We start from the raw sequence: 26,308 nt of genomic DNA on the forward strand, positions 1-26,308 counted from the left end.
AAACCATTCCTGTAGTGGGAGTATAATTTAAGATACTAAATTTATAAAGATTCAAAAATCCTGTCTCAGAAGATAAAAGAATACACATGAGGGAACTTGCCTTTTTTTTTTTTTTTTACTTTAAATTGTTTCCCAGAATCGTTTGGTTGAAAACAGTAACTCACAATGATTTCAAAGGGGCAAGGACTTCACCCATTTTCCTGCTTCGCTCCTCATTTATTGAATTTGTTAGAAAAAATTGTTTCCAGAGAGTGAACAAAGTAATTCATAAACATGAAAAACTAGTCTGAAGCTCTATTAATAACCAACTTATTTTTATTAGAGCAAATACAGTTGTGAAAACTGTACATTGTACATTTTGGGTCAAGAATTATAAATAGAGAATCTCATAGATAAAGAGTTCATTCTTTGACAGCAAGAAACTTTAAATAGACAAAATGACATTATTAAGTACATTGGCAGGCTTCATTGTGCTGTCCAAAATGTAGTGTACAGTATAACAACCAATTATAAATAGCCTTTCATGTAAAATACAGCTGTGCACATTTTAGAAAAATACCAACAATTTGTTTGAGCTTCGTTTTAAAAAAGCTTATAAATCATACATATTTATAAATGGTACTAACATGCTTACTTAAATTTATAAACATTTTCATAAGCTTTGTTACCCATTATTTCCAGAGCATAAAGTATTTTAAATAAACATTTAATAGGAATTAAATACGTCAGTTACAAAATTACCTCTCCATGTAAGGAGACAGGGGGTGATTTCACTGTTGGATGGAACATTTTGTCCATTATGACAAGGCTTACACAGTAACTTTTAAAATTTTGTTCTTATTTAAAAATTACTTTCCTAAATTTAAAACACAATTTAAACTTTTTTAAAAAATAAATATACAAGTTTTATTTTCATTTGCTCTCTTTCTGCTTTCTTCTTTATCCACACTGGTCAAAACACAGGATTCTCAACATACTTCTGTAAAAAACACCATGGTGTTACTGCCCTGCTCAGAGCTGCTTTGCTGCACAATATTCAGTCCACACCTACGTTACTTTAATATGCTGCATCAAAAGATAGCTAATGTACTTTGTAAGAATGTTGTCCATTAAACCATGCAAACACTTAGAAAGTTTACAAACAGGTTCAAAAACTATACTGTATGAAACATTTTCTAATAGAGATAAAATAAACCATAATACAAGCCCTTTGCTTTTTGTAGCTTTAAATTAAAGTATTTACTTGCCAAATGATCACACCACATATTTTCAGTAAATAAGCATGCTTTTGATTAATATAGGGTACCATAATTACAGTATAATGGCACATAAAAAGAAACATGATCACATCATTTGAACAAAGGGCTGTGGAACTACTTAAGACAAACTTTCCAAATGAAAAATGTTGAGGCTTTTTTAATGCTGAGGTAAAATTATAAATGGACTTTGAAGACACTGAAGGCATCAAATCGATAAACAATCACTTAACATTTCTAAATGCTCTACCTGAATGTATTCAACACAAATCTAGTATTTTAAAATTACGATAATTTATTATGAGCATTAGCTAGCTTAACTGTCATTGGCATTAAAGTGCACTCAGACAAGACTTTATTTTAACCGCTGGCAAAATACCTCAGTGTTGAAACATAATAATTCAAATCACCAATTACCACAGCACCAGAATTAAAAAAAAAAAAAAAAAAAAAAAAAAAGGAAAAAAAAAAGTCAACATGCAAACCCTGTATCTCATCTTTCTTGGCTTATTCTGATATTCCACCTCCTGTTTAGAATTGCTGATATCAACTTAAGATTCTTATTCTTTTATTATGAAAAGTTTTGCTTGCTATTGGCATAAGCATTTGAGCACTTTCAGGAAGATATCAACATCTTAAAATTTTGCAGTCATGGTATATTACTTACTAAACCTAAAAGCAAAATGGCTCTTCAGGTTTAGGAAAATGAATTTAAGAACTTTATCTTCAGATTAGAAAAAGATATTTTGTTTTCTGCTTCTGCTGCTAGGCAGAACTGATAGCTTTCTCCAGGTTGGACAAGACACTATGTTATGGCTATACATCAGATTTCATAAACAACGAACCAACAGAATCATGCACAGGCAAATGAAATTCGATCTCCCAGAACACTGCAGGAGATGTTAAAAGCAGCAGGTAATGGAATAAGACTGGTGACTGATGCTGCTAACTATTTCTTCTAATGAGATAGGAGTGAACGCTGGAATCACTTCCACAGCAACAGAATCCTCTGACCACATTCCTCTGGCAGTCGTTTTCCCATCTCCCCACTAAAAACATCAGACGGTAAAATAGTAAGGCAGCTGTTAGCTTCCATCAACAAAAAGTGCAGCTCCGTACATTTCCAGTTTAGTCACACTCTGCTGGAACAGATGGAGAAGCCAACGCACTTCACTGGCGGGGCTGCTTCAGCAGATTATTTTGTTTGTTTTCCAACATGGCTGCTTGCTTCAGCTTTCAGAAGACCCCAAAGCCACGAGCCATCAGCAGAGAAACTGATCTGGGCCCCTGGCTGAATTTTCCAAGTTTCATCTCTCTTGCGTCCCATCCTAATTCCAAGCCTCCTTCCCTGTGTCTGAGTATGACAGGTGCCATTTAAAAGGCTGATGACACAACTGCAGAGAACTGTGGGCTAACACCACTAGTTGTCATGACTTCACTGAAGGGTCAAAACAGTTACATTATTAAATAACTATGTTGAATCACATTCAGGCATAGCTAAAATTAAAGTAGGGAACATTAAAAGTGTGCAAAGAAATTAAATCTTTATCCTTTGAGGTGGGGTGGATATGGTGATTTTAAACGAAAACAAGACCTTTCTTACCTTTCCTAATTCCAATCAAGTTAGAAAATGGACAAAAAGAATGGCTAAACCAATATTCAACAGCATTACCAGGGCGATCATGACTGAGTTAGGGCCCTGAAAATAAAATAAAGATATCAGAATGAATGCAACCTTCCACACAGTGCACAGCAATGAACATGACTTGACTTTACCATTTCTACGTGTTTGATCTTGCTCTGAAAGATTACCTAAATATTAAAGATACAGACTCTGCTCTGGAAATATAGCCATTACCTGTTGTATTCAGGTGAGCTAAATATCATCTGTGTGAAAATGAGCTGGATAAATACAGATGAGAGTATATTATTACACTGTTTTTAATTACACTGAGATTAAACCATCTGACAAATATGACTGCATAAATAAATGAAAACAAATCCATCAACACAAAAAAGATATCAGCTTAAAATAAAGCAAAACAAAGAACTTGAACTACTTTAGGAAAGCTGGAGTGCTGCTCTTCATCCTTACAGTAGGTTCCTTCGCTAATTCCAACCTGTTTCAAAACAGACATGACAATGTGTTTTATGAAAAGAATACCCTTTTTTTGTTAACCAGAGGGGAAAAACCAAAAAGTTACTTACCATTGCACTAACATACCTAGCAATGTTTCCATTACAGATTAAAAAACATTTTTACACCTGCAAAATTAAACTTGTTTTGATTTACTCTGACAAGTACTTATCTTACAGACCTATGTACTGAATAAATGAAAAGTCAAAATACTCCTTCCTTTCCTAGCTAGAGCTAAACTTGGTTAGAAAAGTTAATCAATATATAATTTTAGTCTTTCTGTGAAGCCAGAGAACAAAGTTTTTAATTCTTTTCAGCAATTTTTGATATTTATTTTTAAAAATGGATGCTTTATAATTAGCAACTTGAAATAATGTCCTGAACAGATGGAAATTCTCAATTTTTCTGTTCTCCTGGTAACGTATTTGGTTTACTACAACATATTTTCACAAAGATTTCCATACAACTGTATTTTAAGGTTGCACATTTACTGTAAGTAGAAACAGAAGAACTCTTCACTCAGACAATAGTTTCCTAAATGACAAAAAAGCCCACCAAAAAATCTCTGCAGAAAACTACATTCTGAGCTACATAAGTATCACTGGCTTGCATAAGAAGATATAGATTTCATTAGAAACAAAGTAATTTTTTTCATTTTCCACATGAGGCATGCCTTGCAGAAGTTCATTATGCTTCATGACAATGCTAACATTAGCTATATAATTTCTGGAATGCTAAGGTGTAATAACTTGCTATTATTAATTTGCTGCAGCAGTGTAACTGGGAAGCTATTGAATAGTACTTGTGTCATTATTGCATCACATGCTCATCCTAAAACCGTCTCATTAAACACTTTCTACCAGAACATCCCTTTACAATGTGGTTAAGATGGTAGGCCAGATGTGGACTGCTAAGTTCTTGAGTAAGTCACAAAACATGTTACGTCAAGTACTCCTTAAATCTCTGGGGAGTCTAAACCCAGTCAGCACTTCTATCCATAAAGGCCATAAAGTTCCCTTTGCACCTATTCAGAGGTATGTGTTCACATGCTGAGGAACTAGGTGTTCAAGTCCAAAAAATGATTGAGAGTATCAGGATGCTAGTTAAAAGTTACCATAGGGGTAATGGTATTGGCAGCAACATTCACATTTTGCTTAATGGCAGAATGTCTGTAACATTTACTAGGAAATTGAAGACTAGGTTTAAGGTCACCTTAGTCAAAGAGATTTTGAATAACAAGTTCCCACTTACCAGTGGTATGTTTTAACCATCAGGTCACAGAACAGAAGTGGAACCATGTTCCTTCTTTCTTACTGGAAGTGAGCCACGACATGCCAAAGAATATGAGACACTTGGTGACAGAGAACAGGCATAAGAGGAAAGCATGACTCCAGATATGGTTACGTTTCCGACCACAGCACTGTAAGCAGCCTTGCTGTAGTAGTGTGTAACTCAAGGTTAGTTTCTTCTTTCTCTTTCTGGCACAGTCACAATTGTGCTAGCTTGGGTACCTCTATGCTTTTCTACTGTGAAGTAAATCCAAGTTCCCATCAGGATTCCCACCAAATGCATTTGGCAATTGTGAGATTTATGCATGAAAGCCATATTGGAAGACTTTGTGCAATAAAACATGTTTTACTTGAAACAACAGCTACTTTGAGAATCTCTGGTTTGCTGCCTTGGAACGTCAGTGTCAACACCCTTAGAGCGAATCTTCCATTTAATGACTTCTTCTTTTGCAAAAAACCATCCCTGAATCTCATGACAAACAAGAATAGTACATACATGCTAATGTTACATACGTCTGTACAGGAAGTGTGATTACACTATTAATTTCCACTAAGATTTGGATTCAGCATCTTTCTCTCTAGTGCTGAGATACTGGAACAGGTTGCCCAGAGAAGTTGTGGATGTCCCATCATTGGAAGTGTTCAAGGCCAGGTTGGACAGGGCTCTGAGCAACCTGATCTAGTGAAAGATGTCCCTACCCATGGCAGGGGGGATGGACTAGATGATTTTTAAATGTCCCTTCCAACACAAACCATACTATGATTCTATGATTCTAATAGGGACTGTCTGTGTGATCAAAATCAGGTCAATAGTTCCTTTATAGTTTGGGATCCCACCTAAAGATTTTACAGTTATACTGCACCAGGAATTGCAAGGAACTGTGAAGGACATCATTGCCTAATACCATTTAAAATTCATTGGGATTTGGCCATCTAATGCTTTGCATACTTGAAAATAACATCCAAATATCAAGTTGATTTGCTACTACTGAAAATTTTGGATGTATGGGGACTTCACAGGAGCCAGGAACCCATTCATTACCTGAAACGTATCCTGAAACAGCATCCTGATAGCTGCAAGCCAGCTTTTGGCTGAATGGCAAGGTGGGACTGCAGCTCAAACAGCAACTCGGTATCATTAGTGCAGAGTCTTACAGAATTAAGCTTGGTGGAGGGGGAGGGGACTTCTCTATTGATGCATTCGTCAGTCAGGTTAGGTATAACAATCTCACCACAATAACATTAGATAAATTAGGCTAAAAAACCTAGGGGCTATTGTCTGAATCAAGAAATCTCATCTACATAGACAGAAGAAAGTGACAGCTTAAGAACCGAGTTGTTGTTTTTATATGAAGATCAAAGAAAAATGTGTTATCTGTTTATGATAATGAGTCTATGCTTTATACAAAGAAGTAAATCTCATCTCCTTTGGCCTGCTATGTGCATTTTGTTTCCTCTTCTGGTAACTACAACTTCCAGCCCAAAGCAGAATTTCCTGATACACTAAAAAAATGATCAAACAGTATTTGGGGAGCACATGGTTATTATGCAACAAACTACTATCTGTTTTGTAGACACCTATGAAATGAGCATTTAATGCTGTAAGACAAATACCATAAATAAGACTTTAGTGTCCTGCAAGGGCTTAAAATAGCAAAAGCCAAAATTAGTCTCAACAGTCCAAGAGTGACTAGAACAGGTGCACTAAAGAAGCTGTAGTAGAAAAACTCCAGTCCTGCTTAAAAACTGCCCTTTCAGCTTCTAGTAACTCAGACACTTACGTAGTTAAAAATATAACCACAAGATTAGTTTTCATTTGCGGAGAGAAGAAAGTTATTTTCCTAAAATGTAGTGCCAGGAAGTATTAAGACGAGTCTTGTAATCCCACTGCATTAGGAATGTCCATTAAATGTAGCATAAAGTTCTTGCTCAGAGGTTTTTTTAGGATCAGGCAAATACTGATCTATTTTTCTAACATCATGGTAGTTAATATCCCTTACTAACTGGATGTTAAGTGAACAAAGAGATGAGAGTACAAGCACACTGGGTAACATTCAGCAAAACGTAATGATTTTAGATACAGGTAAAAACCAGGCTAAACACTCTGTGTGGCTTAAAAATCTTTACCTACAAAACAAAAAACCAGCATTATAGTAGAACACTTGTGCCTGGGCTTGTACCTAACCTAGGGCAACACCCAACACACATATCAGGCAAATAAAATGTGTATTCATGAATGTACACTACAATGGTATTTTTTGTAATTCAATCCCACTTTTTACCCCAATCCAAGACAATCTCAAATTAGCTCATATTCAAGGTGGGATAGCAGCATGCAAGCTGATACTGGGGCTAGAGGCTGCTAACGAGCAGTTAGAAACAACAGTTAGTACTGGTTTGTGGTCAAGTGTCTCTGTGCACACTTCACACTATGGTAAATACAAGGTAATTTGAAGGTGCCTAATTCTCAGTAAAAAAAGGATGATTTACCTCTCATTTATTAGGGTAAACGCCTGCAAATAGACAGCTATTTTGGAGCAGCTGACCAATGGTCACTTTGTCATCATGCTTTATGCATGTTTTCACCTTGATAAAACTATGACTCTTGAGCTCTGAAAAGATTTTAAACTTTGGTTTTTGAACATTAGAAAACAAGTACATAGAGAAACACATTTTTATGTGTGGCATAAGAAGTATGTGCTGATATTTTTCAAGTATAATGCCAGAAATGGGGATACCTAGAGAATCAATACTGTTCCTATAAATAACTTATTGCACAGATGATATTTGATGACATTCTTAAGGATGTAACAGATTCACAGAAAATATGAATTTGATTACTAAAACAGCTGCTGCAGACTTTTCTGTAAATAAAGTTGTTGAATGTTCTTAATCCAAATTAAAGTTTGTGTTTCATTCAGGTGTAAGAAATGGCTTTGATTTAGATACATGGAAGGAGGAACTGAAAATCTTACATTCTGTATCTATGTTCTTAACGCATTATCACTGGAAGCTTGGAAAAAGCACAGCATGATTTTATACAGCACTTTTGGATAATCTAAATGGAAGTGCTCAATAAATGTTATAGATTTATTTTTGCATTCCAAAACCATGGTTTCTCATTCTCTTTTCATGAGAGTGAGAGTTCTTTTATCTTTATATTCCTTAATAATTACATTTTTAAACTTTTGGATGACTATAAAGCAATTGCAATTACCAACTAAAACAAATTATTTCCCCAATGCAGGCCTAGAATTCTGAAGTCTCTCAACATTCAGAAGTGTTTGGGATCAAGAGAAGTACACGAATCTGGCTTCTCCTCAGTAACTCCTAGGTTAGCCACTGCGTAACTGCAGCACACTATTAAGCTCAGTCCAGGAGCACTGCAGAACAGGCTACTGTTTTGCTGAAGTTGAAAGGTGATACTAAAAATTAAAAAGAAAAGTCTCCAGGCAATGTTAACAGTCATTCTGTACTAAGTCTCTCCCTCAGTCTAGTAGCCCAGCAGGCTACTCCCTTCTGCTTTAATTGTTTTAGGATTTTTACTCATTTCAGCATTTTAAAGAAATAAGCATGTAGGAAATCTATTCGGTAAGGGCATGTTTATAGACACATATGAAAGACATCTTTGAAAAAAACACATACATCTACATATATCTTTAAAATGCCATTATATTAAAAATGAGTTCCTAAACTCTACCTTCCTTCCTTATTAAAATGCTGATAATAAGAATAATGCAATTAGGGTGCTCCAAATGAAGCAGAGGGACAGTTCCCAGATGACCTGTAGTATCAGTAACAAACAGTAGCTGATGTACAATATCCTATCACTTTTCCACTTTCCTGATTTCACGGTCCTTATCCTGATTATCCTATAAGGTCAATAAACTGCTGTTTAGGTGCCCTACTTGGTTTCTTAAGGTGAAGACTCCCTCAGCTCCAAACCATTATTTGGTTTGGATGGAATGTAGGAAAAATAAGGACTATGTCTAGCCACTTATTTTCACCAGAGCTGAATAAAAAATTCCAATCCAGGCTAAAATTCTGTGCATGCTCACTCAATATTTACAAGCCTGACAGCTTTGTGTTACCCTACATAGGAGTCATATCTGTGAGATTTGAAAGGTTAAAGGGCTGATATCAGCTGTAATACAGATTTGCAGATTACAAAACCACTGTGAACATCTACTTTGATCCGCACAAAACAGAATATAAGCTTTCTGCTGAACTAGAGGATATCATCTTGGCAAAATGCTCATTATCGAACTATTCAGTGATGGCTCCAAAAACTCAGCATCTGAAAACTGATGTTACATTTAATTAATATCATTAAAAGCAACTTAAACCAAGACTTTTATCTAAATCTGTTCAGCTGTTGGATCTCCTTACACATTTGCGTGTTAGCTTGGGAAACTATTTTATAAAGTGTACTCACAGAAAGTGATTTAATGTGTCGGATTTTTTTGCCTTGAATCTTTCATTGTAAGATATGTTTTAATCATTCTTGCAGCTCTTTGTCGCACTTTCCCTTAAAGTTTTTTTCATTTTAAATCCCTGATTTATGGACACTGTATTTTATTCCAGAAGTGGTTGCACCAGTGCCAAAACCAGATAAAACAGACTCCCATGTACTCTTGCTTAATCTTTCCTGTTGATAAATCTAAGGATTATATGAACATCTCTGAACAACAGCAGCAGACTGGGAGCTCGTGCTCAGCTGCCTTTCTTGCTCCTGATCCACCAACCTTTTCCGGTTCCAATCCTGCATGGCCAGGCTCTATTAACTGTCTTTCAATATACAATCTTACATTTTGCTCTGCTGCACATGGATAATTATACTTGCATCCTTCTTAGCAGGTGATTTGGATCAGATTATATTGGTGATCTGTTGTCTTCATTATTTATCAGTTTCCTGATCTCTGTGTCTTCTGTAAACTTCATGGGTAATACTTTTATGTCCTCTTCCATGCAATTAATAAGAGCGTTAATAAAATAGAGCAGCAGAATTAATCAAAGAATGACCTCACCAGAATAATACCAAATTGCTGATGTTTTTCTAATTACTTTTTGAGAACCATCAGTCAGTTTTTAAAAAATTATTTTGATGTGACATTTAGCCTTTGCATTACCCTGGCTTCCTTGTCAGAATAAATAACTGTGTAAAAGCAAATTAAGTGACCTTTTTGACTGAGGATATGATTCCTCTGTTGCACCTGAAGATGTCAAACTTGTTTGACAAGACCTTTTACAATGCATGTTGGTTGGAAATTCTTACACCTCTTTATTTTTACATTCTTTATTAATGAAGTCTGGTGTCAATTATTCAACTGTTTTGCCTGAGATCTGTGCTAGGCTATCCAGATCTTACTAAATCGCTCATTCTGTTTATCCCATCAATAATGACACAATGTTTTGTTTTCTACTGGAGTACAAAAATGACTCAAAGAAACAATGCTTGTAAAAAAGAAACATGACAATTATCTAGGCTTCTTCATTTGCTAAACGTTAACTTTAAGATCTACAATTTACATTTTCCTGAGTTTCTCTTGGCCCAGAAATAATTTTACCATCATCAGAGATTCTGAATTCGATAACCTGGCTTTTTCTTCTAACATGGAATAGAAATCCTATTAGTCATCTCTCCTTTTCTGCACAACTATTGATAGTTCTGTTATTTCTAAATAATAATGAGATTCAGATTCATGCTGATCTGAATGTATAGTTTTAAAACTCCTTCTCCATTTCCTGATGAGAAAGTAAAATTTTTCATGTCACTGTAAAATGCAAGCATTGTTAGAAGTATGCATTTTTAAAAAGTTTATATTTTGATGCTATTTGCTTGTTTTTAGAGCCTGCAATCAACACAGAGAAGAAAATGAAAACGGGAGATTGTCTAGACTGGGCCAGACCACAGGCCAGCATCCTGTCTCCAACAGTAGTGAAAAGTAGACCTTTGGGGAAAAGCATAAGTGTAACTCCCAGTACTGCCCAACTATCCACTAAAGTACAATGAACATTGTTTTTTTTGGGGGGGAATATATATATGTATATCTGCAAATATGAATTTACACACACAAAAAATGCACATATAGATATATATATGCATACACACACTAATACACACACTAACACACACACTAACACACTTTTGTGTTTATGGATGCAATAGGGATTCATGTTTCAAAAGTCTGTCAGTATGGGGCTATCAACTATCCCTTCCCAGTTTTCAAAAAGGATAATATAAAGTACTGGAATACTTGTTCCTCACTCTAGTCTGGTGTAGTGGGTTCTAGCTAGCAGACTGTATCCAGATCAAGATTTGACCGAAGTGAGCTTTGCCTGTCTTTAGGTTGTAAAACTCAGCACTAGGAGGCAAAAGGGCAGTGAAAGTGAAAAGGTTTATTGTAGTACTCACCGAGCTGTTTTCTACTTCTTTTTCCACTGCTGAATGTGACTCATTATTAGCTGGGTTCTTTGGTACAGCAAATTCTGGTTTCTTAATTTTTGTGTCAGGTTTGTTTTCTTTGGCATCTGGCTTACCCCCAGATCTAGCAGGACTTGGCTTCTGTGAGGGTGGTATCCGTGCAAGTGTTGACGGCGATGGGTTGACATACTCATCTTCTTCCCTGAGCTCCTGTGGAAGCACTGTTGGATTCATTTTTACATAATAGCCATGGTAGTGACTATGCAGCTCCCCATTCTCTGCGCTGATGGGATTGTGATGGGCTGAAAACTTTGGCTGGTGTTTCACAGCTACTTCCTCCTTCATTGGTGCTTTTGAATATAAAGGCTTGTTAATTGTGGGTGTTATATTCTCAGTAGCTAAAAGCTTTTTTTCTTGACTGAGTCTTGCCCCAGAAGTGGAGCTTTGCCTTTTCAGTTGTTTTGAAGGAGAAGGCTCAGAAGAAAGAGGAGGACTATGCCTTGGACTTGCTTCTGGGGTTCGAGGGGGTGTAGTACCTTTTCGATAAAAGTGAGGTGACTCTTTTGGGGTAGGTGGCTTTTCCTGAACTTTTTCTTCAGATTTTTCTTTCACCTCTGTACCTTCTTGAAATTTTTGTTTGATATAATCAGGGCCTGAAAGATAGTGTAATAGAAATATTACGATTAAAACAAAAGTAAGACTTCACAGTAGAACTATTGCATTGGGATCTCAGACTGGACTGCCTTGCTAAAATGCTGGCAGTGGCAGATGTTACCAAAAATTCACTGACATCCATTTACTCTAAATTGCTCAGTAGTTGAAGTTACTGTACTTTTTGGTAATTGTTGGGACTACTTACTAATTTGGTTAAATCACTTTTGTCTTCAGCTTTGCAAAGGGTCCTAGGACAAAAGTTGTCTCTGAATGAAGTCTGGGGGAGTGAAGACTAACTTACCTTACATATCTATCATTCTTTCTTTTTCTGAGAGGCATGTTTTGAGGTATGTTTTGTTTAATTACCCTTATCTATTTCACTTCTACCCTCATGATTGTAGTATCTGTTTGACATGAAAGTAGTTAACCATCAGAATGAAATGTCTCTTCTGCCCTTATAACCTACAGGAAATAGGGCTTGAATCACTTTTTTTCCCTTTGTGTGCATGTTAGCTTGTCTTACGTACATATATATATGTGCCTTGAACTCTCACACACTGGCTTTGTCTTCCTAATTCAATCACTTACCATATGAAGACTCAGGTTAACCACTCTAGTTGGTAACACAATTCTGTGTAGAAGCTAGGAAGACATATTCTTCCACATTCACTAGAGAAATACAGAGCAGCCAGTATGAAGAATATCCTCCCCTCAAATCCTAGCTAAACACCCATGAGCACATTCACCACTACGACTCACTTATCAAGGTGCATTTCTATGCAGCTGTTTACACAAAGACAAGCTGGCTGAGATGCTTTGCTCTCCGTTTGGGTTGTCTGATTTAACAGTTCAGTGCCAAGACTTGAGCAAACACTCTGTTGAAGAAACAAGATTGCTGTGAATCTGTCTGTATTGTGGGCAGCATTTTCTATTTTCCTTCCTAGAGGCCATGCCCCAGATTCCAGGATCAGGTCCCGTAAGAAGTCAGAAGCTGGGGAGCTCTGTGAACAAAGAACTGCAACGATCTTTCTGTATGTTCAATAACGGCTTGTGACATTAGTGCATTGCAACCGTTTCTCCACTTCTACCTTTGCTGGCACCACTACTTTCCTTTGACTTTTTTATCTTCTGTAAGTGCGGCTTATCTGTGTTTTCTGTCATAGAGAAATTCTGTGCCCAGAGAAGAATGTCTGCACACATTTTTCTGCTTTTGAGTTTGAAGGAGGCTCTAGCTGTGTTAGGCAGATACAGTGTTTTTACAGATGCCAGAAGCATATGCATCACCACACAGTGCTAAGATGAGAGGAAGGAAGAGCAGCATGAAGTTTTTGGAAGTTACTGAGTCATCTGGTAAGTAAGCATTGCTGAGAAGAAGAATTACTTGGCATGCAGTATCTTTTGAGCAGGAAAATCACAACGTTTTTGGCATCTCTGAAAACCAGGGGTGGAAATAGGGAGTTGTTGAGAAAGAAGGCTGGATGTAGACAAGCGATGATTTGTTCTCAAATGACATCTGAGGAGGAAGCTTTGAGGAGTTAAGCCTGCACAGAGGGAGAGGACTAGAGGCTTTGTTCTTATGGCTTTTTATAATCTTCCTGTTAAAAGGGAAAGGCAGTAGAACACAAATTAAAAGTTGCCATATATAAAGTTATAGTTACAATCACCATGCACAAAATTCTCTGTCATGTCGGGGATTTCCCTCCGTCTTTGCTCAGATGCATAAGGTAATGCTGAGGGTTTTGACATGCATCAACTTTTGTTTTCTTCTCTTTCCACATGGGATGTAATTACGGGTGTAAAGAGAAACGGATAGCTAAAACAGCTCTGCCTAACCTTTAAGCCCAAGCCACGGAGCTGTCAAATTACAATGATTATTTATTATGGACACATCCACATTAGCTTGCTCCTTATGACTGCCGTGGTGAAAGCATCCCAGTTGGAATACCATCTCTTCAGCCTTACAATGCTGCTCAAATGGCACCTGATCTGTTGTCACCTATCTAGAAAATTCACATCCTGTGACAGCTCTCCAGTGCCCAATATGTGTAAAGATACGACTTTTACTAATATCTAATGGCACTTGACAGACTGAAGGCACTTCCATAAGGAATGTATTTGGGCCTCAGAAATGTCACCCCTCTCCACTGTTTCCTACAATCAACTAAAAGCCTCCCAAGGCTGGCCAGAGGGACTCCCTCTCCTCCCGAGACCTCCAGACTGTTGGAATTTCTGAAACAAGAAAGGAGCCAGGTCTTGGCTGCCCATGTTGCCACAAGATACTGGTAGAGTGAAAAAAAAAAAACTTAAACCAAAACAACAGTATCATCTTTAACTGGAGCTTCCCAAAGAAGTTAAGTGTCAACAGGCTAACAATGCCATATTTTTAATGGCTATTTGGCAACATTTTATGCTAAGTGACACTGAGCCCCACCAGAGAAAGCTGTAGCCATCTGCATCTAAGTAACGCCTGAGGGTGTCTGACCAGGCATTCAGCAATTGCCTTAACATAACACAGCAGCCCTGCCTCCCACCCCCCAGTACATCACATATGGCTATTAGAGATACATCCCTTGCCTCCAGTCTTGCCAGGCAGGTCTTTCCAACATTCAAATTCTTGGCTCTACGCTGAAGTTAGCTTTGGAGATTGTCCAAGGACTTTTTTTACATCTGTTCACTGTATTCAGTACAGATTATGCACCTATCTGAACCACTGACTCCAAGCAGCAAGAACACAGTTCCCACTCCCTTCTGAGGACTAAGAATACTTGTCAGGATTTACCTTGTCCCCTTCATTAAAGGCATTATCTAACACTACAGACGTGGGCAGCAGAGTCCTTTTTCTTCAGCATAGGAGCACTCTACAGCATGAGTTTAAAGGAACCAGGGCCAAGGGAATTTTGGTAAGGGAGTCACTAACATCTCATCCTACAAGATTTCTCAGCTGCCTGATCTTAATGAGGAAGAGAAGAGGAATTGAGGGTGGGAAGAAGGTAAGGTGGGATTATCTGTCTAGGAAATAAACACGGAGTTCTGTTCTTCAGTTTGCAGTTCAAGCAACCAATAGATATGATCCTAGACATGATATGTCCAAATGTCTAAGGAGAACGTGGTCTGAAAAGCAGAACCAATAAATGTTTTCCAACCAAGTAAAGATAAGCCTTCTTTGTGGATGAACCTGTCTGCTTTCTTATGGTGACATGCTGGCCCTGCTACTGTCAGTTCAAAATTGGTGCACATTTGCTGGCTGAAGGTCAGCCATGGGGCGATTTTGGCTTGCACAGCTCTTGTGATGCCAGCAGGTGGGTGGCACCATTAAAGAGTGAGTTAACCAGTATTTGGGGGAATAGCCTCTGAAAGCCAAAGGACTGTGTGGATGTGTGTGATGTATGCATGTAGAGTCTCATACTGTGCTGGTCTGCTTGAACAGCATTTCATTAATGGCTGTGGGGTGAGGGAAGCTTTCGTTTGGTTGCAGACACACTCATAGTTGTTCTAAACCTAGAATTTCTTGTGGAGTTCTTGTGTAACATGTCCTTCCTCCTGGAAGGGCTCCAGTAAGTGATGTGACAGCACGGCCAGCCCTGTAAATGAGAAGAGAAGGGTGTCCTGGTTCTGCCACAGCATTTTTAGAGAGGTGACAGCCGCATGCTTTCCCCCATGGCCTAGTGAGGTATACATATTGGCAGCATGGGGCTGTTTCAGGATTGTGGCTCAAGCAGTGCCTGAAAATGTCATCTTGCAGGACACTGTAAATGCAGCCTGTGTTTCCCAAGAAGACTAAGAAGAGACATTGTGCCTTATCAGCTCAGGATGAAATCTGAAGCTTGAGAAGGATTGCAGAATGCACGTAGGATAGTGAGGAAAAAAGTGTAGATATATATTTATATATACGAGCTTCAGGTCACATTCCTGCCTATTCAATCCAGCCAGTTTCATGCATTTTGGCCTCTTTGTGAAAGAGAAAAGATGAGGATACAGGAAGAGGGTGGGACTGAATGAGGATGAGCTCAGAAAGTGCCGAAGACACTAGGGTTCCTTACAGTAGGGCTGGTGATCCTTCAAGGAGCAATTCTGAATTCCATAGTCAATACGCGTAACTGAGTAACCTGCCATAAATCTCATTTCCATAATTTAATGAACTTTTGTCTCATTTCAGTATAATGATTTCTATATTCTCAAAATTATTAAGTTAGTATTTCTTTTAACTGGCAAAAAGGACTTCTGTAATAACACATCAACCAAATAAAAAATTCTGATGTTTTCTGGCAGGACTGCAGGACAATACATTTTCAAGTAATACAAGAACAGTTCTGTAGTTTTCTAATACTATAAAGTAACAGAGTAGTTAGTAATTTACAGAACTAAAATATACTAGAATATTGAATTAAAAATAGGACTATGTAAACTAAAATATACTATATTCTAGTACATTTTAGTTGTGTATAGCACTATTTTCTTTAAGAGTTAACCCACTGCATCCTACCCTTTTGCAGCTTTCCAGGTACTCCTGTAAGACTTTGGACACGTTCTAACATCTTAGATTTCTGTAACTCTTACGTGACAGAAATAGGTTCCTGTAAGACCTTATAGGTAAACATAGGCTATAGGACTCTAGCAGCCTTGTCACCTGGGTGTCTTCAGTCCCCATGGTGGATTGGTACTCCCAGTTGTAAACTGGTTGGCTGCTGCACAAGAATTGAGGATCCTCCTTCCCCTTCTCCCCCTCCAATTTGTGAAGGCTCAGCCACAACCTTTAAATCAGTTAAAAGTGATTTGGACGGTACGTGCTATAATTATATACCCTGTGCAAAAATGCTAATTTGGGAATTACCTGGCATTGCCAATGAGACTATGCTTAATTAGGTCATCATAACTTGCAAAACTATATTTAAAACCTAGAGGTTGATGTGTTCTTTACTGTAGAGATTGATTTTCTTCTTCAGACACGTCTTCTCTATTTGTTTTTCAGAGAAAAATGAAAAACATGGCAAACCCACCTTCTTAATATATGGAAATAGCATTTAGGCTCTTACTCTGTGCAATTTTACAGTAAAAAAGAAAAAAGAAAGAAAAAAAAAAAGGGACAGCTTCTCCTTAACGAAAAAACCCCCAACTTTATCAATAATTTGATAAACATAATTTCTTCATGATAGTTCTTCCACTCCTTTGTCCCCACAGCCTTAACATTCTTACAATTCGGGAAAAACAAGCATTTCATATTACAATTTTATTAGTCTTTCAAAAGCAAAAAAAGATTGCAATGCCACTAGTGCAGGTTCTAGCATGTAATATTTACAGAATATAATATTTAAAGTCCTGTTGATGCTGAAATGATATGATTCAATTTCAAGGTATATTAGAAGTAATTATTAGGTAAGCATGCGCTTACTTCTGCTTTTTAAACTAGAGTACACATCATGTGATGTAACCTAACTATCTTTAGTGCTACATAAAGAGTTAACAAATATATAGTGCTATACAAAGAGAACCCCAGGTAACAAATGACATTATAATTTCATGATTACAAGAAAATTTATGTTGCACTCATGGATAAATTCCACCCATGAAGCAGATACTTCACTCCCTAATTTTGTTTACACTTATGCATTGTTAGCAGAAAGACTCTCAACCTTCACTGCAAGGTTTATCGATTGTCTGTGGGGTAATGGTGACACAACCAAAGCCATTTGCTCAATCAGAACACTGCAGTCTATATGCAAACCTTCCAAGATTAGAGGCTCCTTTTTACTAAACTACTGAACACTTCTATAAAAAAGAGAGAATTCCTGCTCTGAAAAGTTCACAATCTATAAGTACAATACAAAAGATAGCAAAAAGCTTATACCAATAGCCCTTTTACAGATGGGGGAGCTAAAACAAAGGGAAATCATGGCCCAAAGTGCAGGCTTCATCTGAATAATCTCTCTGAATTCAGTGGTCAGTTGTCAATAAAGCACTGTCATGCTCAAAGCTTTGCTAAATCTTTGGTAAAGTGATAGCCTAAAGTTGCACAGGAAGCCTTTGTCAAAGTTAGGAATGGAGTGCAAGTCTTCTGAGTAATCAAAAGCCAATACAGCACTTTGGCCGCAAATTTGTCACATATCTTCATAAATGTCATCTTCCTGGAGAAGCTGAGAACTGCCTACTGAATCAGAATTCAAAGATTGGGAGAAGGAAATAGTAAACAATGAGTAAGTTTCTTACTGCTCATTATATCCTAGTACAAATCCAGGGCATAATATTGTTGAAGCAAAAGCTGAAGTCTTTTGTGTTTAAATGCACTGTACTAAGAAAGAAAAAGATACAGTTTGGTGTTGGTACTACAGGTTGGTATGTACTGTTCAAGAAATAAGCTGGTGAAAACCATCTGGTTTGTTATCTTCTGATGTGATCAATGGTTTTCTAAAGTATCATTGTTGGCAACAATATCTATGCTCTCATAAGAAGATTTATTTGCTACTCTGAGGACCATTAATAAAACTTGGAAAGCCTGGTGACCCATTAGAGGATCAATTAACATAGAATCTTTTTTCCGGCAAGCATCCAAAATGCTCTTATGTTAGGATCTTTCAGAATAGGACATCTATTTTGTAATAATTCCTCAGCATTCAGGATAGTAACTGTAGGTGAAGGAAATAAAAATCATCATTTATTAGTCTGCTAAAAGAAGTGATTCAATGAGTCATTATGAAACGGCAAATAACTATATTCAGTAAATTTTAGAACGACAGGGTTTTTTATTATTGCTTCATTGTGGAGATGTGTAGGGGGGAAGAACTATAATTAATGTCATTAGTACTTCCTCTGTTTTATTCTTATTTTTCTGAAGGTTATACTGATAATGGGGGGGGGGGGGGGGAAGCTTTTAACTGCTAGGCTGCTGGCTTGAATTCAGCCTAAATGAATGGAGGGCTGTGCAATGTCATGTGTAAAATGTGTTGATGAACTCGGCGCAGCAGAGAGATGGTTATGGTTTTAGTAGTGTTTGGCAGCCCTGTCTGCCATTTTGGCAGACTGAACAGGGACTGAATGGGGCTGGAACTTAAGGGGTGAGGATTACAGCCATAGAGAAATTGATGGATATAATGTAAGGTGCTTAAAGAGGCATAGGGCTCTGAGAGATCATTTCTGCCTGACTCTAGATACGGTAGTTTAAGAGGTTATTGCCCCAGACATCTGCAGTATCCTTCTGACGGATATAGTGCCCCAGCAATAGGGCATGGAATAGTGCAGCTGCTTCATGGCTGGGCCAATGTGCAGCAAGGTATGTAACATTTCTGGCCTCCAGACAGTAAGTGGGCACCTGATTTGATTGCCAAGTTGGAGGTGGGATTTCCCTAGAAAGAAATGCCCTGCTCCTAGCGATGCGTATATTTAATAATTCCTTAATTCAAAATGACATATGTAGGTCCTGTTGCCCTGTTTTGGCTGCATCTAAAGTTGGTTATGCCAGCTGGAATAATGGCTTTCCTTACTTGAGAATGCTTTACAGAAAAAAAATCACATTTGCTAAAGCTTAAAAATAAAGCATGTCACAAAAGGGAAAGAAGAATTGAAATGGAAGGGATTGTTGACCCTATCTGGTGAGTCAATGGCAACTGCATTTTGGTGAGGTACGATCAACAATTTAAATGCTAGTAAACAGCTTCCCTAGCAAGGGGCAAATCAAAAGTCTTGCCTGGATTAATTTTTAAATTCCATTTCGCTGCCTTACAATACTTTCTTTATTTTTCTGGACTTACTGCCATTAGCATGGAAGTACTGCGGCTGCCTAGGAAAGCAACCTACAAGGTAAACCAGAGGGTGAAGACTGCATGTTTTGCATAATCCAGAAATAGTCTAAAATATAATGTTTACCCTTGGCGATGCTTTGTAATCTTTCTTAATTCACTGTTACTCCTAACTCCTCATTTCCTCCTCATTCCCCTTGAAAATACCTTCCCTTTGCTGAAATTTTCTCCAGCTTAGACTTCTAGGGATTCTCAATCTGTTGTTAGCATTGCTGCTTCCTTAAGCACTACTGCTGGTAGCTTTTCTTCTCCTACTGCACTGGAGGCAACAGTGAAACTGTCATGTGCCAACAGTTACTCACTACATCCATGAACGCCATGGAGAATGATGCCTACATGTATTTATTTTATGGAACTGTTGTGATTTGATCTGGCAGCCTGCTCTCCTTCAAACCATGTACTACCAACATGACCTAAAATGTAACACAAAGATAGCACATAATGTCATATTATACTGTTGCCACAACCTGACGAAGCCACATCATCATTCAGCGATGTAAAAGTTAGAATACACAAATCTTCCACCTAGGACTAACTTTAAAAGGTAGCATCACTGAATACAGGCAGGTTTTAATGCAGCCTTAAATGCAACCTTCCCTTCTTGCTGAGTAAAGATAAGCACCTACAACAGGTAATCACTGGTAGAAATTGCTTATTAAGTGTCTTGTGCAGAAGAACCCCAAACATACAAATTCTTGGGTATCAAGGTTGCCCTCTCAACTACTTTCTTTATCTCTGCTCAGGAAGCCATTTTGTGCAGTATCATAAACAGCTTCCAGGAAGTTTTGCTAGAATACCTATCTACCATCTTTAAAGTATCTGCCAGTACTTTATTTTCCCGGTTTTGACATCAACGAAAATGATGGGGCCTTCTCAAAACCCATATCAAACATTTCCTGTAATGGACTACACAAAGATCAAGAGTGCTGAGTTACTTATTTACTAGCCACACATACAGGGACACGCATACACTTTGGTCAAAGCCAAGGCTAGTTCTTACGCCTCTGTGTTTACTCTTCTCTGATGCTTACAGAGCACAAGAGAGCTATTGGTGTGGCCTGTGAACTGACTGCTTTACTGCTAGTCTCGCTGCATTTCACACAGGTATTTGTTGAAAAGTATGTGGCATTATGTTATCTCACAGCGCTGCAAGAAACTTCTTGAAAATATTAAAACATCTACTCAAGCACACAAACTTGAGATGCTAGCAACGACAGCAAAAAAGGAAACGGACCTCCACCAAACGATCCAAATCATATGCAACATCACAAACTTGTGAGTCTAGCAGCAGGATGACAAAACAGGGATGTTAGCGCAATTCTTCTCTGTACAAAAACCAGACTGCCTCTTCTCTCCCTTCCTATTAGTTCCTCCAAATCTGAAATTAATTTGAGTTGTCCTACCATTAACATACCTGAATATAATATATAAAGAGCATTTTTGTATTTTTCATTCTTTGTACTCTCCAATAAATAATTAAAAAATAATTAAGGATAAAGAAATCCCTAAAAGTAAGATTTTCTTCCTCAAGAGGTTTCTAAATGCATCGTTATAAAGTAGACATATACACAAGGAAAGATGTGAAGGCAGGAAAGAATAGACTAATGAACCTCAAAAACTGCCTGCAGTCAGCACTGAGTAAGAAGAATGTATTTATTCTGACTGTAAATCCAATCTCTGCTCCACTTCTGTGACTGCTTTAGTAGGCAACTGAAGTAGCCATCACATTTGTGAAACAGGGTACAAAATTCATAATTGTATCTGCATCGTAGATTACAGTGTGTACGCCCTTATACTTTTGAATTCATTACCATCAGAAAAATGTAACAGGTTTACCCTACCTGACAGGCAGCACTATGAGCGCTGTGCAGCTCTCTCTAACACCTCACTGGGACATCAGCTTACGGACACAGAAATTGCTTATGACCAGCGATCTTAATTATGGCTTGCTTTACTTACCCTAACTCTCTGTTGATGAATACTGATAGAACTTCAAAAAATATTTGCAAGATTATATGGTGTTGCATATGGCTTCTGTATATAGGACAGGCTTTATTTTTCCAGGCTAGGTAATATACACGCATTGTATTTAATGTGAATGCTCCCAGCTAAATAACACACGTACTATAATCTACTTGAATGCTTCTGAGCCTGCAGGCTGCTTAATAAGAGATAACTGAGAAGGTAAGCTTTTAGCTTTTTCACAGAAAATCTAAAGCCTACTTTACTTCAGCCGAGCTGCACTAGGGCATGAGGGAGACTGAAGCCTAGCGTCAGTGGATGTTTTACTGCTATTATTAAGAACGGTACATGAACCTCTGATCATGGGAACATTTTTCTGAAAACTAGGAAAAAACCCACTGGAAAATTTAGCAAATGTTAACTGCAGCAGTAGTGTTCTTTAAGCTCCTTTATATCTATCGTACAGGATAGGCAGAAGTGAAAGGCTGTAATTCCATTCTCATCACAACTGCCTATTCTCTGAAAAGATGAATTGTATATATATAAAGAGAGTGTTAATGTGGCGTAATAGCTGCCTTTACCCAGTAGAATCCACACTTCTTTACATTTCTCCCAGCATGTCCATAGCTTTCTGATATGATGACGTATATACACAGTATTTCAGATTCTCTGTCACTGGGATCATGCAGAGAAGAGACCATTAACCTTCTTCTTCATGATGTGCTGCTTCTGTATATACAGCCTGGAAGAGTATGAGCTGCTTCTCCTGCCATATCACATCTCAAGCGCATGGATACCATCCTGCTCCATGGGAGTTTGGCAACTGACCTCACCAGGAGCAGGTTCACATCTCATCTCCAACTGGCTAAGTCTGCCAGCCCTTAAGGACTCTTTGTAGCGCTTCTGAGGAGCAAGTCTGTCTTCAGTTTAAATACTAGGACTAATAATTCTGTGACCTAGCTTGCATTTGGTGAGTGATCACTGCTGTAAATGGTAGCACTCACTTTCAGTTATATGTGGAATGTTACTAAGAACTTTGTTTTCCTCTGTTCCGGCTGGTGTTTGCAATATACCACTTGACTATTACCTGCTGATTTAAACAATATGCTGTTCACCGTATTATACAAATTCGCAACCTATCACCCATGGGAATTGGCTAGTTGTTAGCGAAGACTCAGATGAGATGACTACCAAATTCCTTGTCATTTTATTAGGTTTCTCTCTCCCTGCCATTTTTCACTTCCATTTGTTTTTTTTTTCTTCTCATCAACAAACTCCACTATTCCTATTGGAATCAGACAGGAAAACTACCTAAACACATTTGATTCTCCTTTTGAAAACATTATAGACTACTAAGTGTCATGTCTTGTCTTTTAGCTAAACAGGAAAATAAGCCATATTTGATGCAGTTCAGGATCAAAACTGAAACTAGTTTGGCAGTCATGCTTTGCATTAAAAACAGAATACTTGTGGCTCATAGTATTTACTGTTCATTGTTCTCTTAGTACATTCTCTCCTCTTGCATAGCAGTCATGGGTTTGCCTTTCTATTCCACATCAAAACTTTTAAAATAAGCAACTAAGTTGCCAGCGGGAGACTGGTAATAGAATGTCAAAGTTGTATCAGACACATTCCCTCTTGGGCCATGTACAAGTATGGAGAAAGCAGCAGCTTTTTCTTCCTTGCATTTAATTGTCTTTGCAGAATTTGATATTATATACTGAGAACAATTTTAAACAAAATTTCTCACAAAAAACAACCCTCAAGCTCATGGTCCATCTGTCCACATATGCAGGTTTATGTAGATATTAGAAATTACTGAAATTACAGTAGTTGCTCTGTTGATATGGATCAAACAGCTTCAGAATAAAACTGCAACCACTTCCACAAGCAACTCGAAACAACCACAAAATTACACGATTTAGAGATTTTAGGAGGAGGAGAAAAATATCATTCATAGCTGTCAGATGCTTTTCAATACAATGGTATTGCTCTTTAGTAAATTTAATAACCAAGTGAAATTTTTGCCAAAGCCCTCTAACTTTTGGCTCTTTTAAAATCCTTATTTGCCAAAGAAACAGTGCCTGCACTGTTTTTCTCTGAACACCTTTCCACTCTTCCACTAAAACAAAAAAAAGTAGACCCTAGGACATGCACCCAGGGCTTGGGTTCTAGATATCAGCACTTCTTATACCTGTGGAATATGTGCTAATAAGGCTCAATACTGGGAAGACGTGAAATATATGGATGTCACCAAACAACCAAAATTACATTTGAACGATTTAGATGGGCAAAGTAACATGGAAATAACCAGTTTTAGACTCCATGATTCTAGTCACAGATTTAGGTATGCATTACTGCCTTTACTTACACCAGATATTTCGAAAGGATTCATCATTATATGATGTTAGACTTCATCTTTCTCAGAAGTTTCCTTTATCTCCTTGTGTTTATAGAAAAAACACTTGAAATTATGAACTTGAAAGATGCAAAAGCAGGAGTAAAATAAACAGACCCCAAGTTTACTGCTTTTAAAATATATGGGTTTATGAATTTTCTTGGTGGGTAGAGGGTTAATCCAGTATTTTTCAATATTCAGAAACAGTATTCATTAAGCTGCATTGCACTTCTAGCAAAATTAATTTCTTATATCTAGCAATGGAATCAATTAAGAAGCTTAAGAATCTGAAGTGGGCTAACAGAACTGTCTGCTGCACTGCAAATGCCAGAACTATAGAAGTACAATCAATTTAATTCTGGTAAAACTAGGACATGTGATCTGCTTAGTCTTCCAACCTATTCTGGCTTCTTTCCCAAAATATTCTTGATCTTTTGTATTTTAACAAAAATCTCTCATCATGTCATTTACTATTCTGACCTCACACGGTGTCATTTCTCCCCCTTCACCTCTGTGCTCTAAGTTTTCACTTCTAAATTCTAAGTTTGCAGTATCCATTTACTGCTCCTCTTCGCCAAATCTATCCCATACTCTTCACAGTTTGGCAATTGCCCCTGACCAAATACCTCCTGCTCTTCATACGATACTTTTTGAGGAGCCTCTGCTGATTTCTTACTCATATCTCAGTATCAGTACTCCACTCTCATCCTCCTTTGACACAGCTGGCCATTATCCTCTTCTGGAACAATTCGCCTCTGTTAACTTCCGTGATGCATCCTTTTATTTTCCCCTCATTTTTCTTTCACTTTTTAACTATACTTTCAGGGAAGATAATCTCAGATTACTCTATTCTTGGTCCCTCTACCTTCTCTTTTTACAATCTTCATCCTGTTTAATCTCATCACACAAAAAAATTCAACTACCAGTTCCATGCTGGCTGTGTTTCAGTTCCAGGTTTGACTCCTGTTCAGATTATGATCTGAGTGAGTAACTTACAAGACTAATAGGCAGAAATCTTCATCTCCTCCAAATTCTTGGCATGATCTTTTACATCATACTGAACAATACTATGTTACATTACTCAGGTCTATAATCTGAATAACATCTTTCTTTTCAGATCCCTCTCTACACTCTCTCTACTTCTACGTAAGTCTTAAGTCTTGCAGACTTTCTTGGAATAAAATGCCATGTATATTAGCCATCTATTTCTCTGGCCTTGACAAACGTAGAATGCAGCTGTGAAGATTATTTTTCTCTAACGTTCTACCTTTTCCTCTAGAATACATCTCTCGTTCACCATTTCCTATAAAAACATCAGCAAAAAAGCCCACAGCAAGCGTTAACTGCTTATGGTCAAGTAGTACAAGGCACTGTAACCAGTACAGCTGTAGAGATGTGCTAATGTAACCCATACCACACGTTAAAAAAATAACATGAGAAACCTAACCTTTTTCAACATAATTTAAGCCTTCACTAGTATAATAAAATCCTTGCAAAATAAATCACTATACTCTGGTGAAAATTAGCACTGCAAGGAAAGTTCTCACAGTACAGACCTTGTTAGCTGAGTTTCAACATGGAACAAATATTTATGATGCAGTTATAAATAGGATTTATAATGGAAATGTTGACACTGTGATAATACTCCTATGTGATAGACCCTACTTCATCTTGTCCTCGGCTGATGGACAGTGCAACAGACCAATATATAAATATACTGGAGCAGGCCAGCAGTGGGCAGGTTCTGTGTTCTGGAAGGAATGGTTCTTTTTGGGAGCAAATGAACAATTCTGAACAGGAGAAAGGAGGCAATTAAAACTCTACGGTAGCACTGACCTCTTTCTCTCAGATTATACCCGTAATTAACACTCCCATGGTGGTAGCTCAGATAGGTATACCTGGGCTAGAATTCAAGAAGCCACTTCAAGATAGCAACACAGCCGAGACAGCACTGAATCCAGTCCAGGCTAGTTGCCTGACTATCTAGCTAGCTTCCCGTAGCCTTTACTAGGCAACCACAAGTTGTATCTAGATGCAAATTAACTAGCTCAGTACTTAATGGAAGCCTGTGAAAATTACAGTGATTGTAACAGCTTTATCCCTCTACAGGAAACTGTTTCTCTGTTATTAGTTTTAAAAGTTAATTTGCTCAAAACTAATTATGTGCATTTTTTCCTAAGCAAATGGTTTGTTTATGTGACTCAAAAGTATCTTGGAGAGATTGAGAAAGCATCTTGAAGAATTAAAGCTACTCCTTTGCAACCACTCATTCCTTTTGCCTTCTCCCAAGCACACTCCCTCGTCCCAGATGCATTCAGGAACACTGGGGAGTGGGTTGAGCCAGCATGCGTGTACGGCAGTGCGGCAGGATGGGTGCAGACTGCCAGCAAGCTGGATG

The 26,308-nt window shown here is 37.8% G+C and overlaps 1 protein-coding gene across 2 annotated transcripts in view; it reads right to left on the reverse strand.

The window, feature by feature from the left end:
* Positions 1-2,874: 2,874 nt before the first annotated feature.
* JPH1 (junctophilin 1) overlaps positions 2,875-26,308 on the reverse strand; it is an 85,469-nt gene continuing 62,035 nt past the window's right edge. Inside the window, exons 4-6 of one of the 2 annotated variants that reach the window (XM_075705711.1) lie at positions 11,113-11,759; positions 8,042-8,050; positions 2,875-2,955 (exon numbers count right to left, since the gene is read on the reverse strand). In XM_075705711.1, coding sequence (XP_075561826.1) covers positions 2,875-2,955; positions 8,042-8,050; positions 11,113-11,759 — 737 coding nt within the window. Of the gene's footprint in view, positions 2,956-8,041; positions 8,051-11,097; positions 11,760-26,308 lie in introns of both variants that reach the window. The other variant, XM_075705710.1, reaches the window with a different exon arrangement.

This window comes from Pelecanus crispus, chromosome 2 (assembly GCF_030463565.1).
Source record: "Pelecanus crispus isolate bPelCri1 chromosome 2, bPelCri1.pri, whole genome shotgun sequence".
NCBI lineage: Eukaryota > Metazoa > Chordata > Aves > Pelecaniformes > Pelecanidae > Pelecanus > Pelecanus crispus.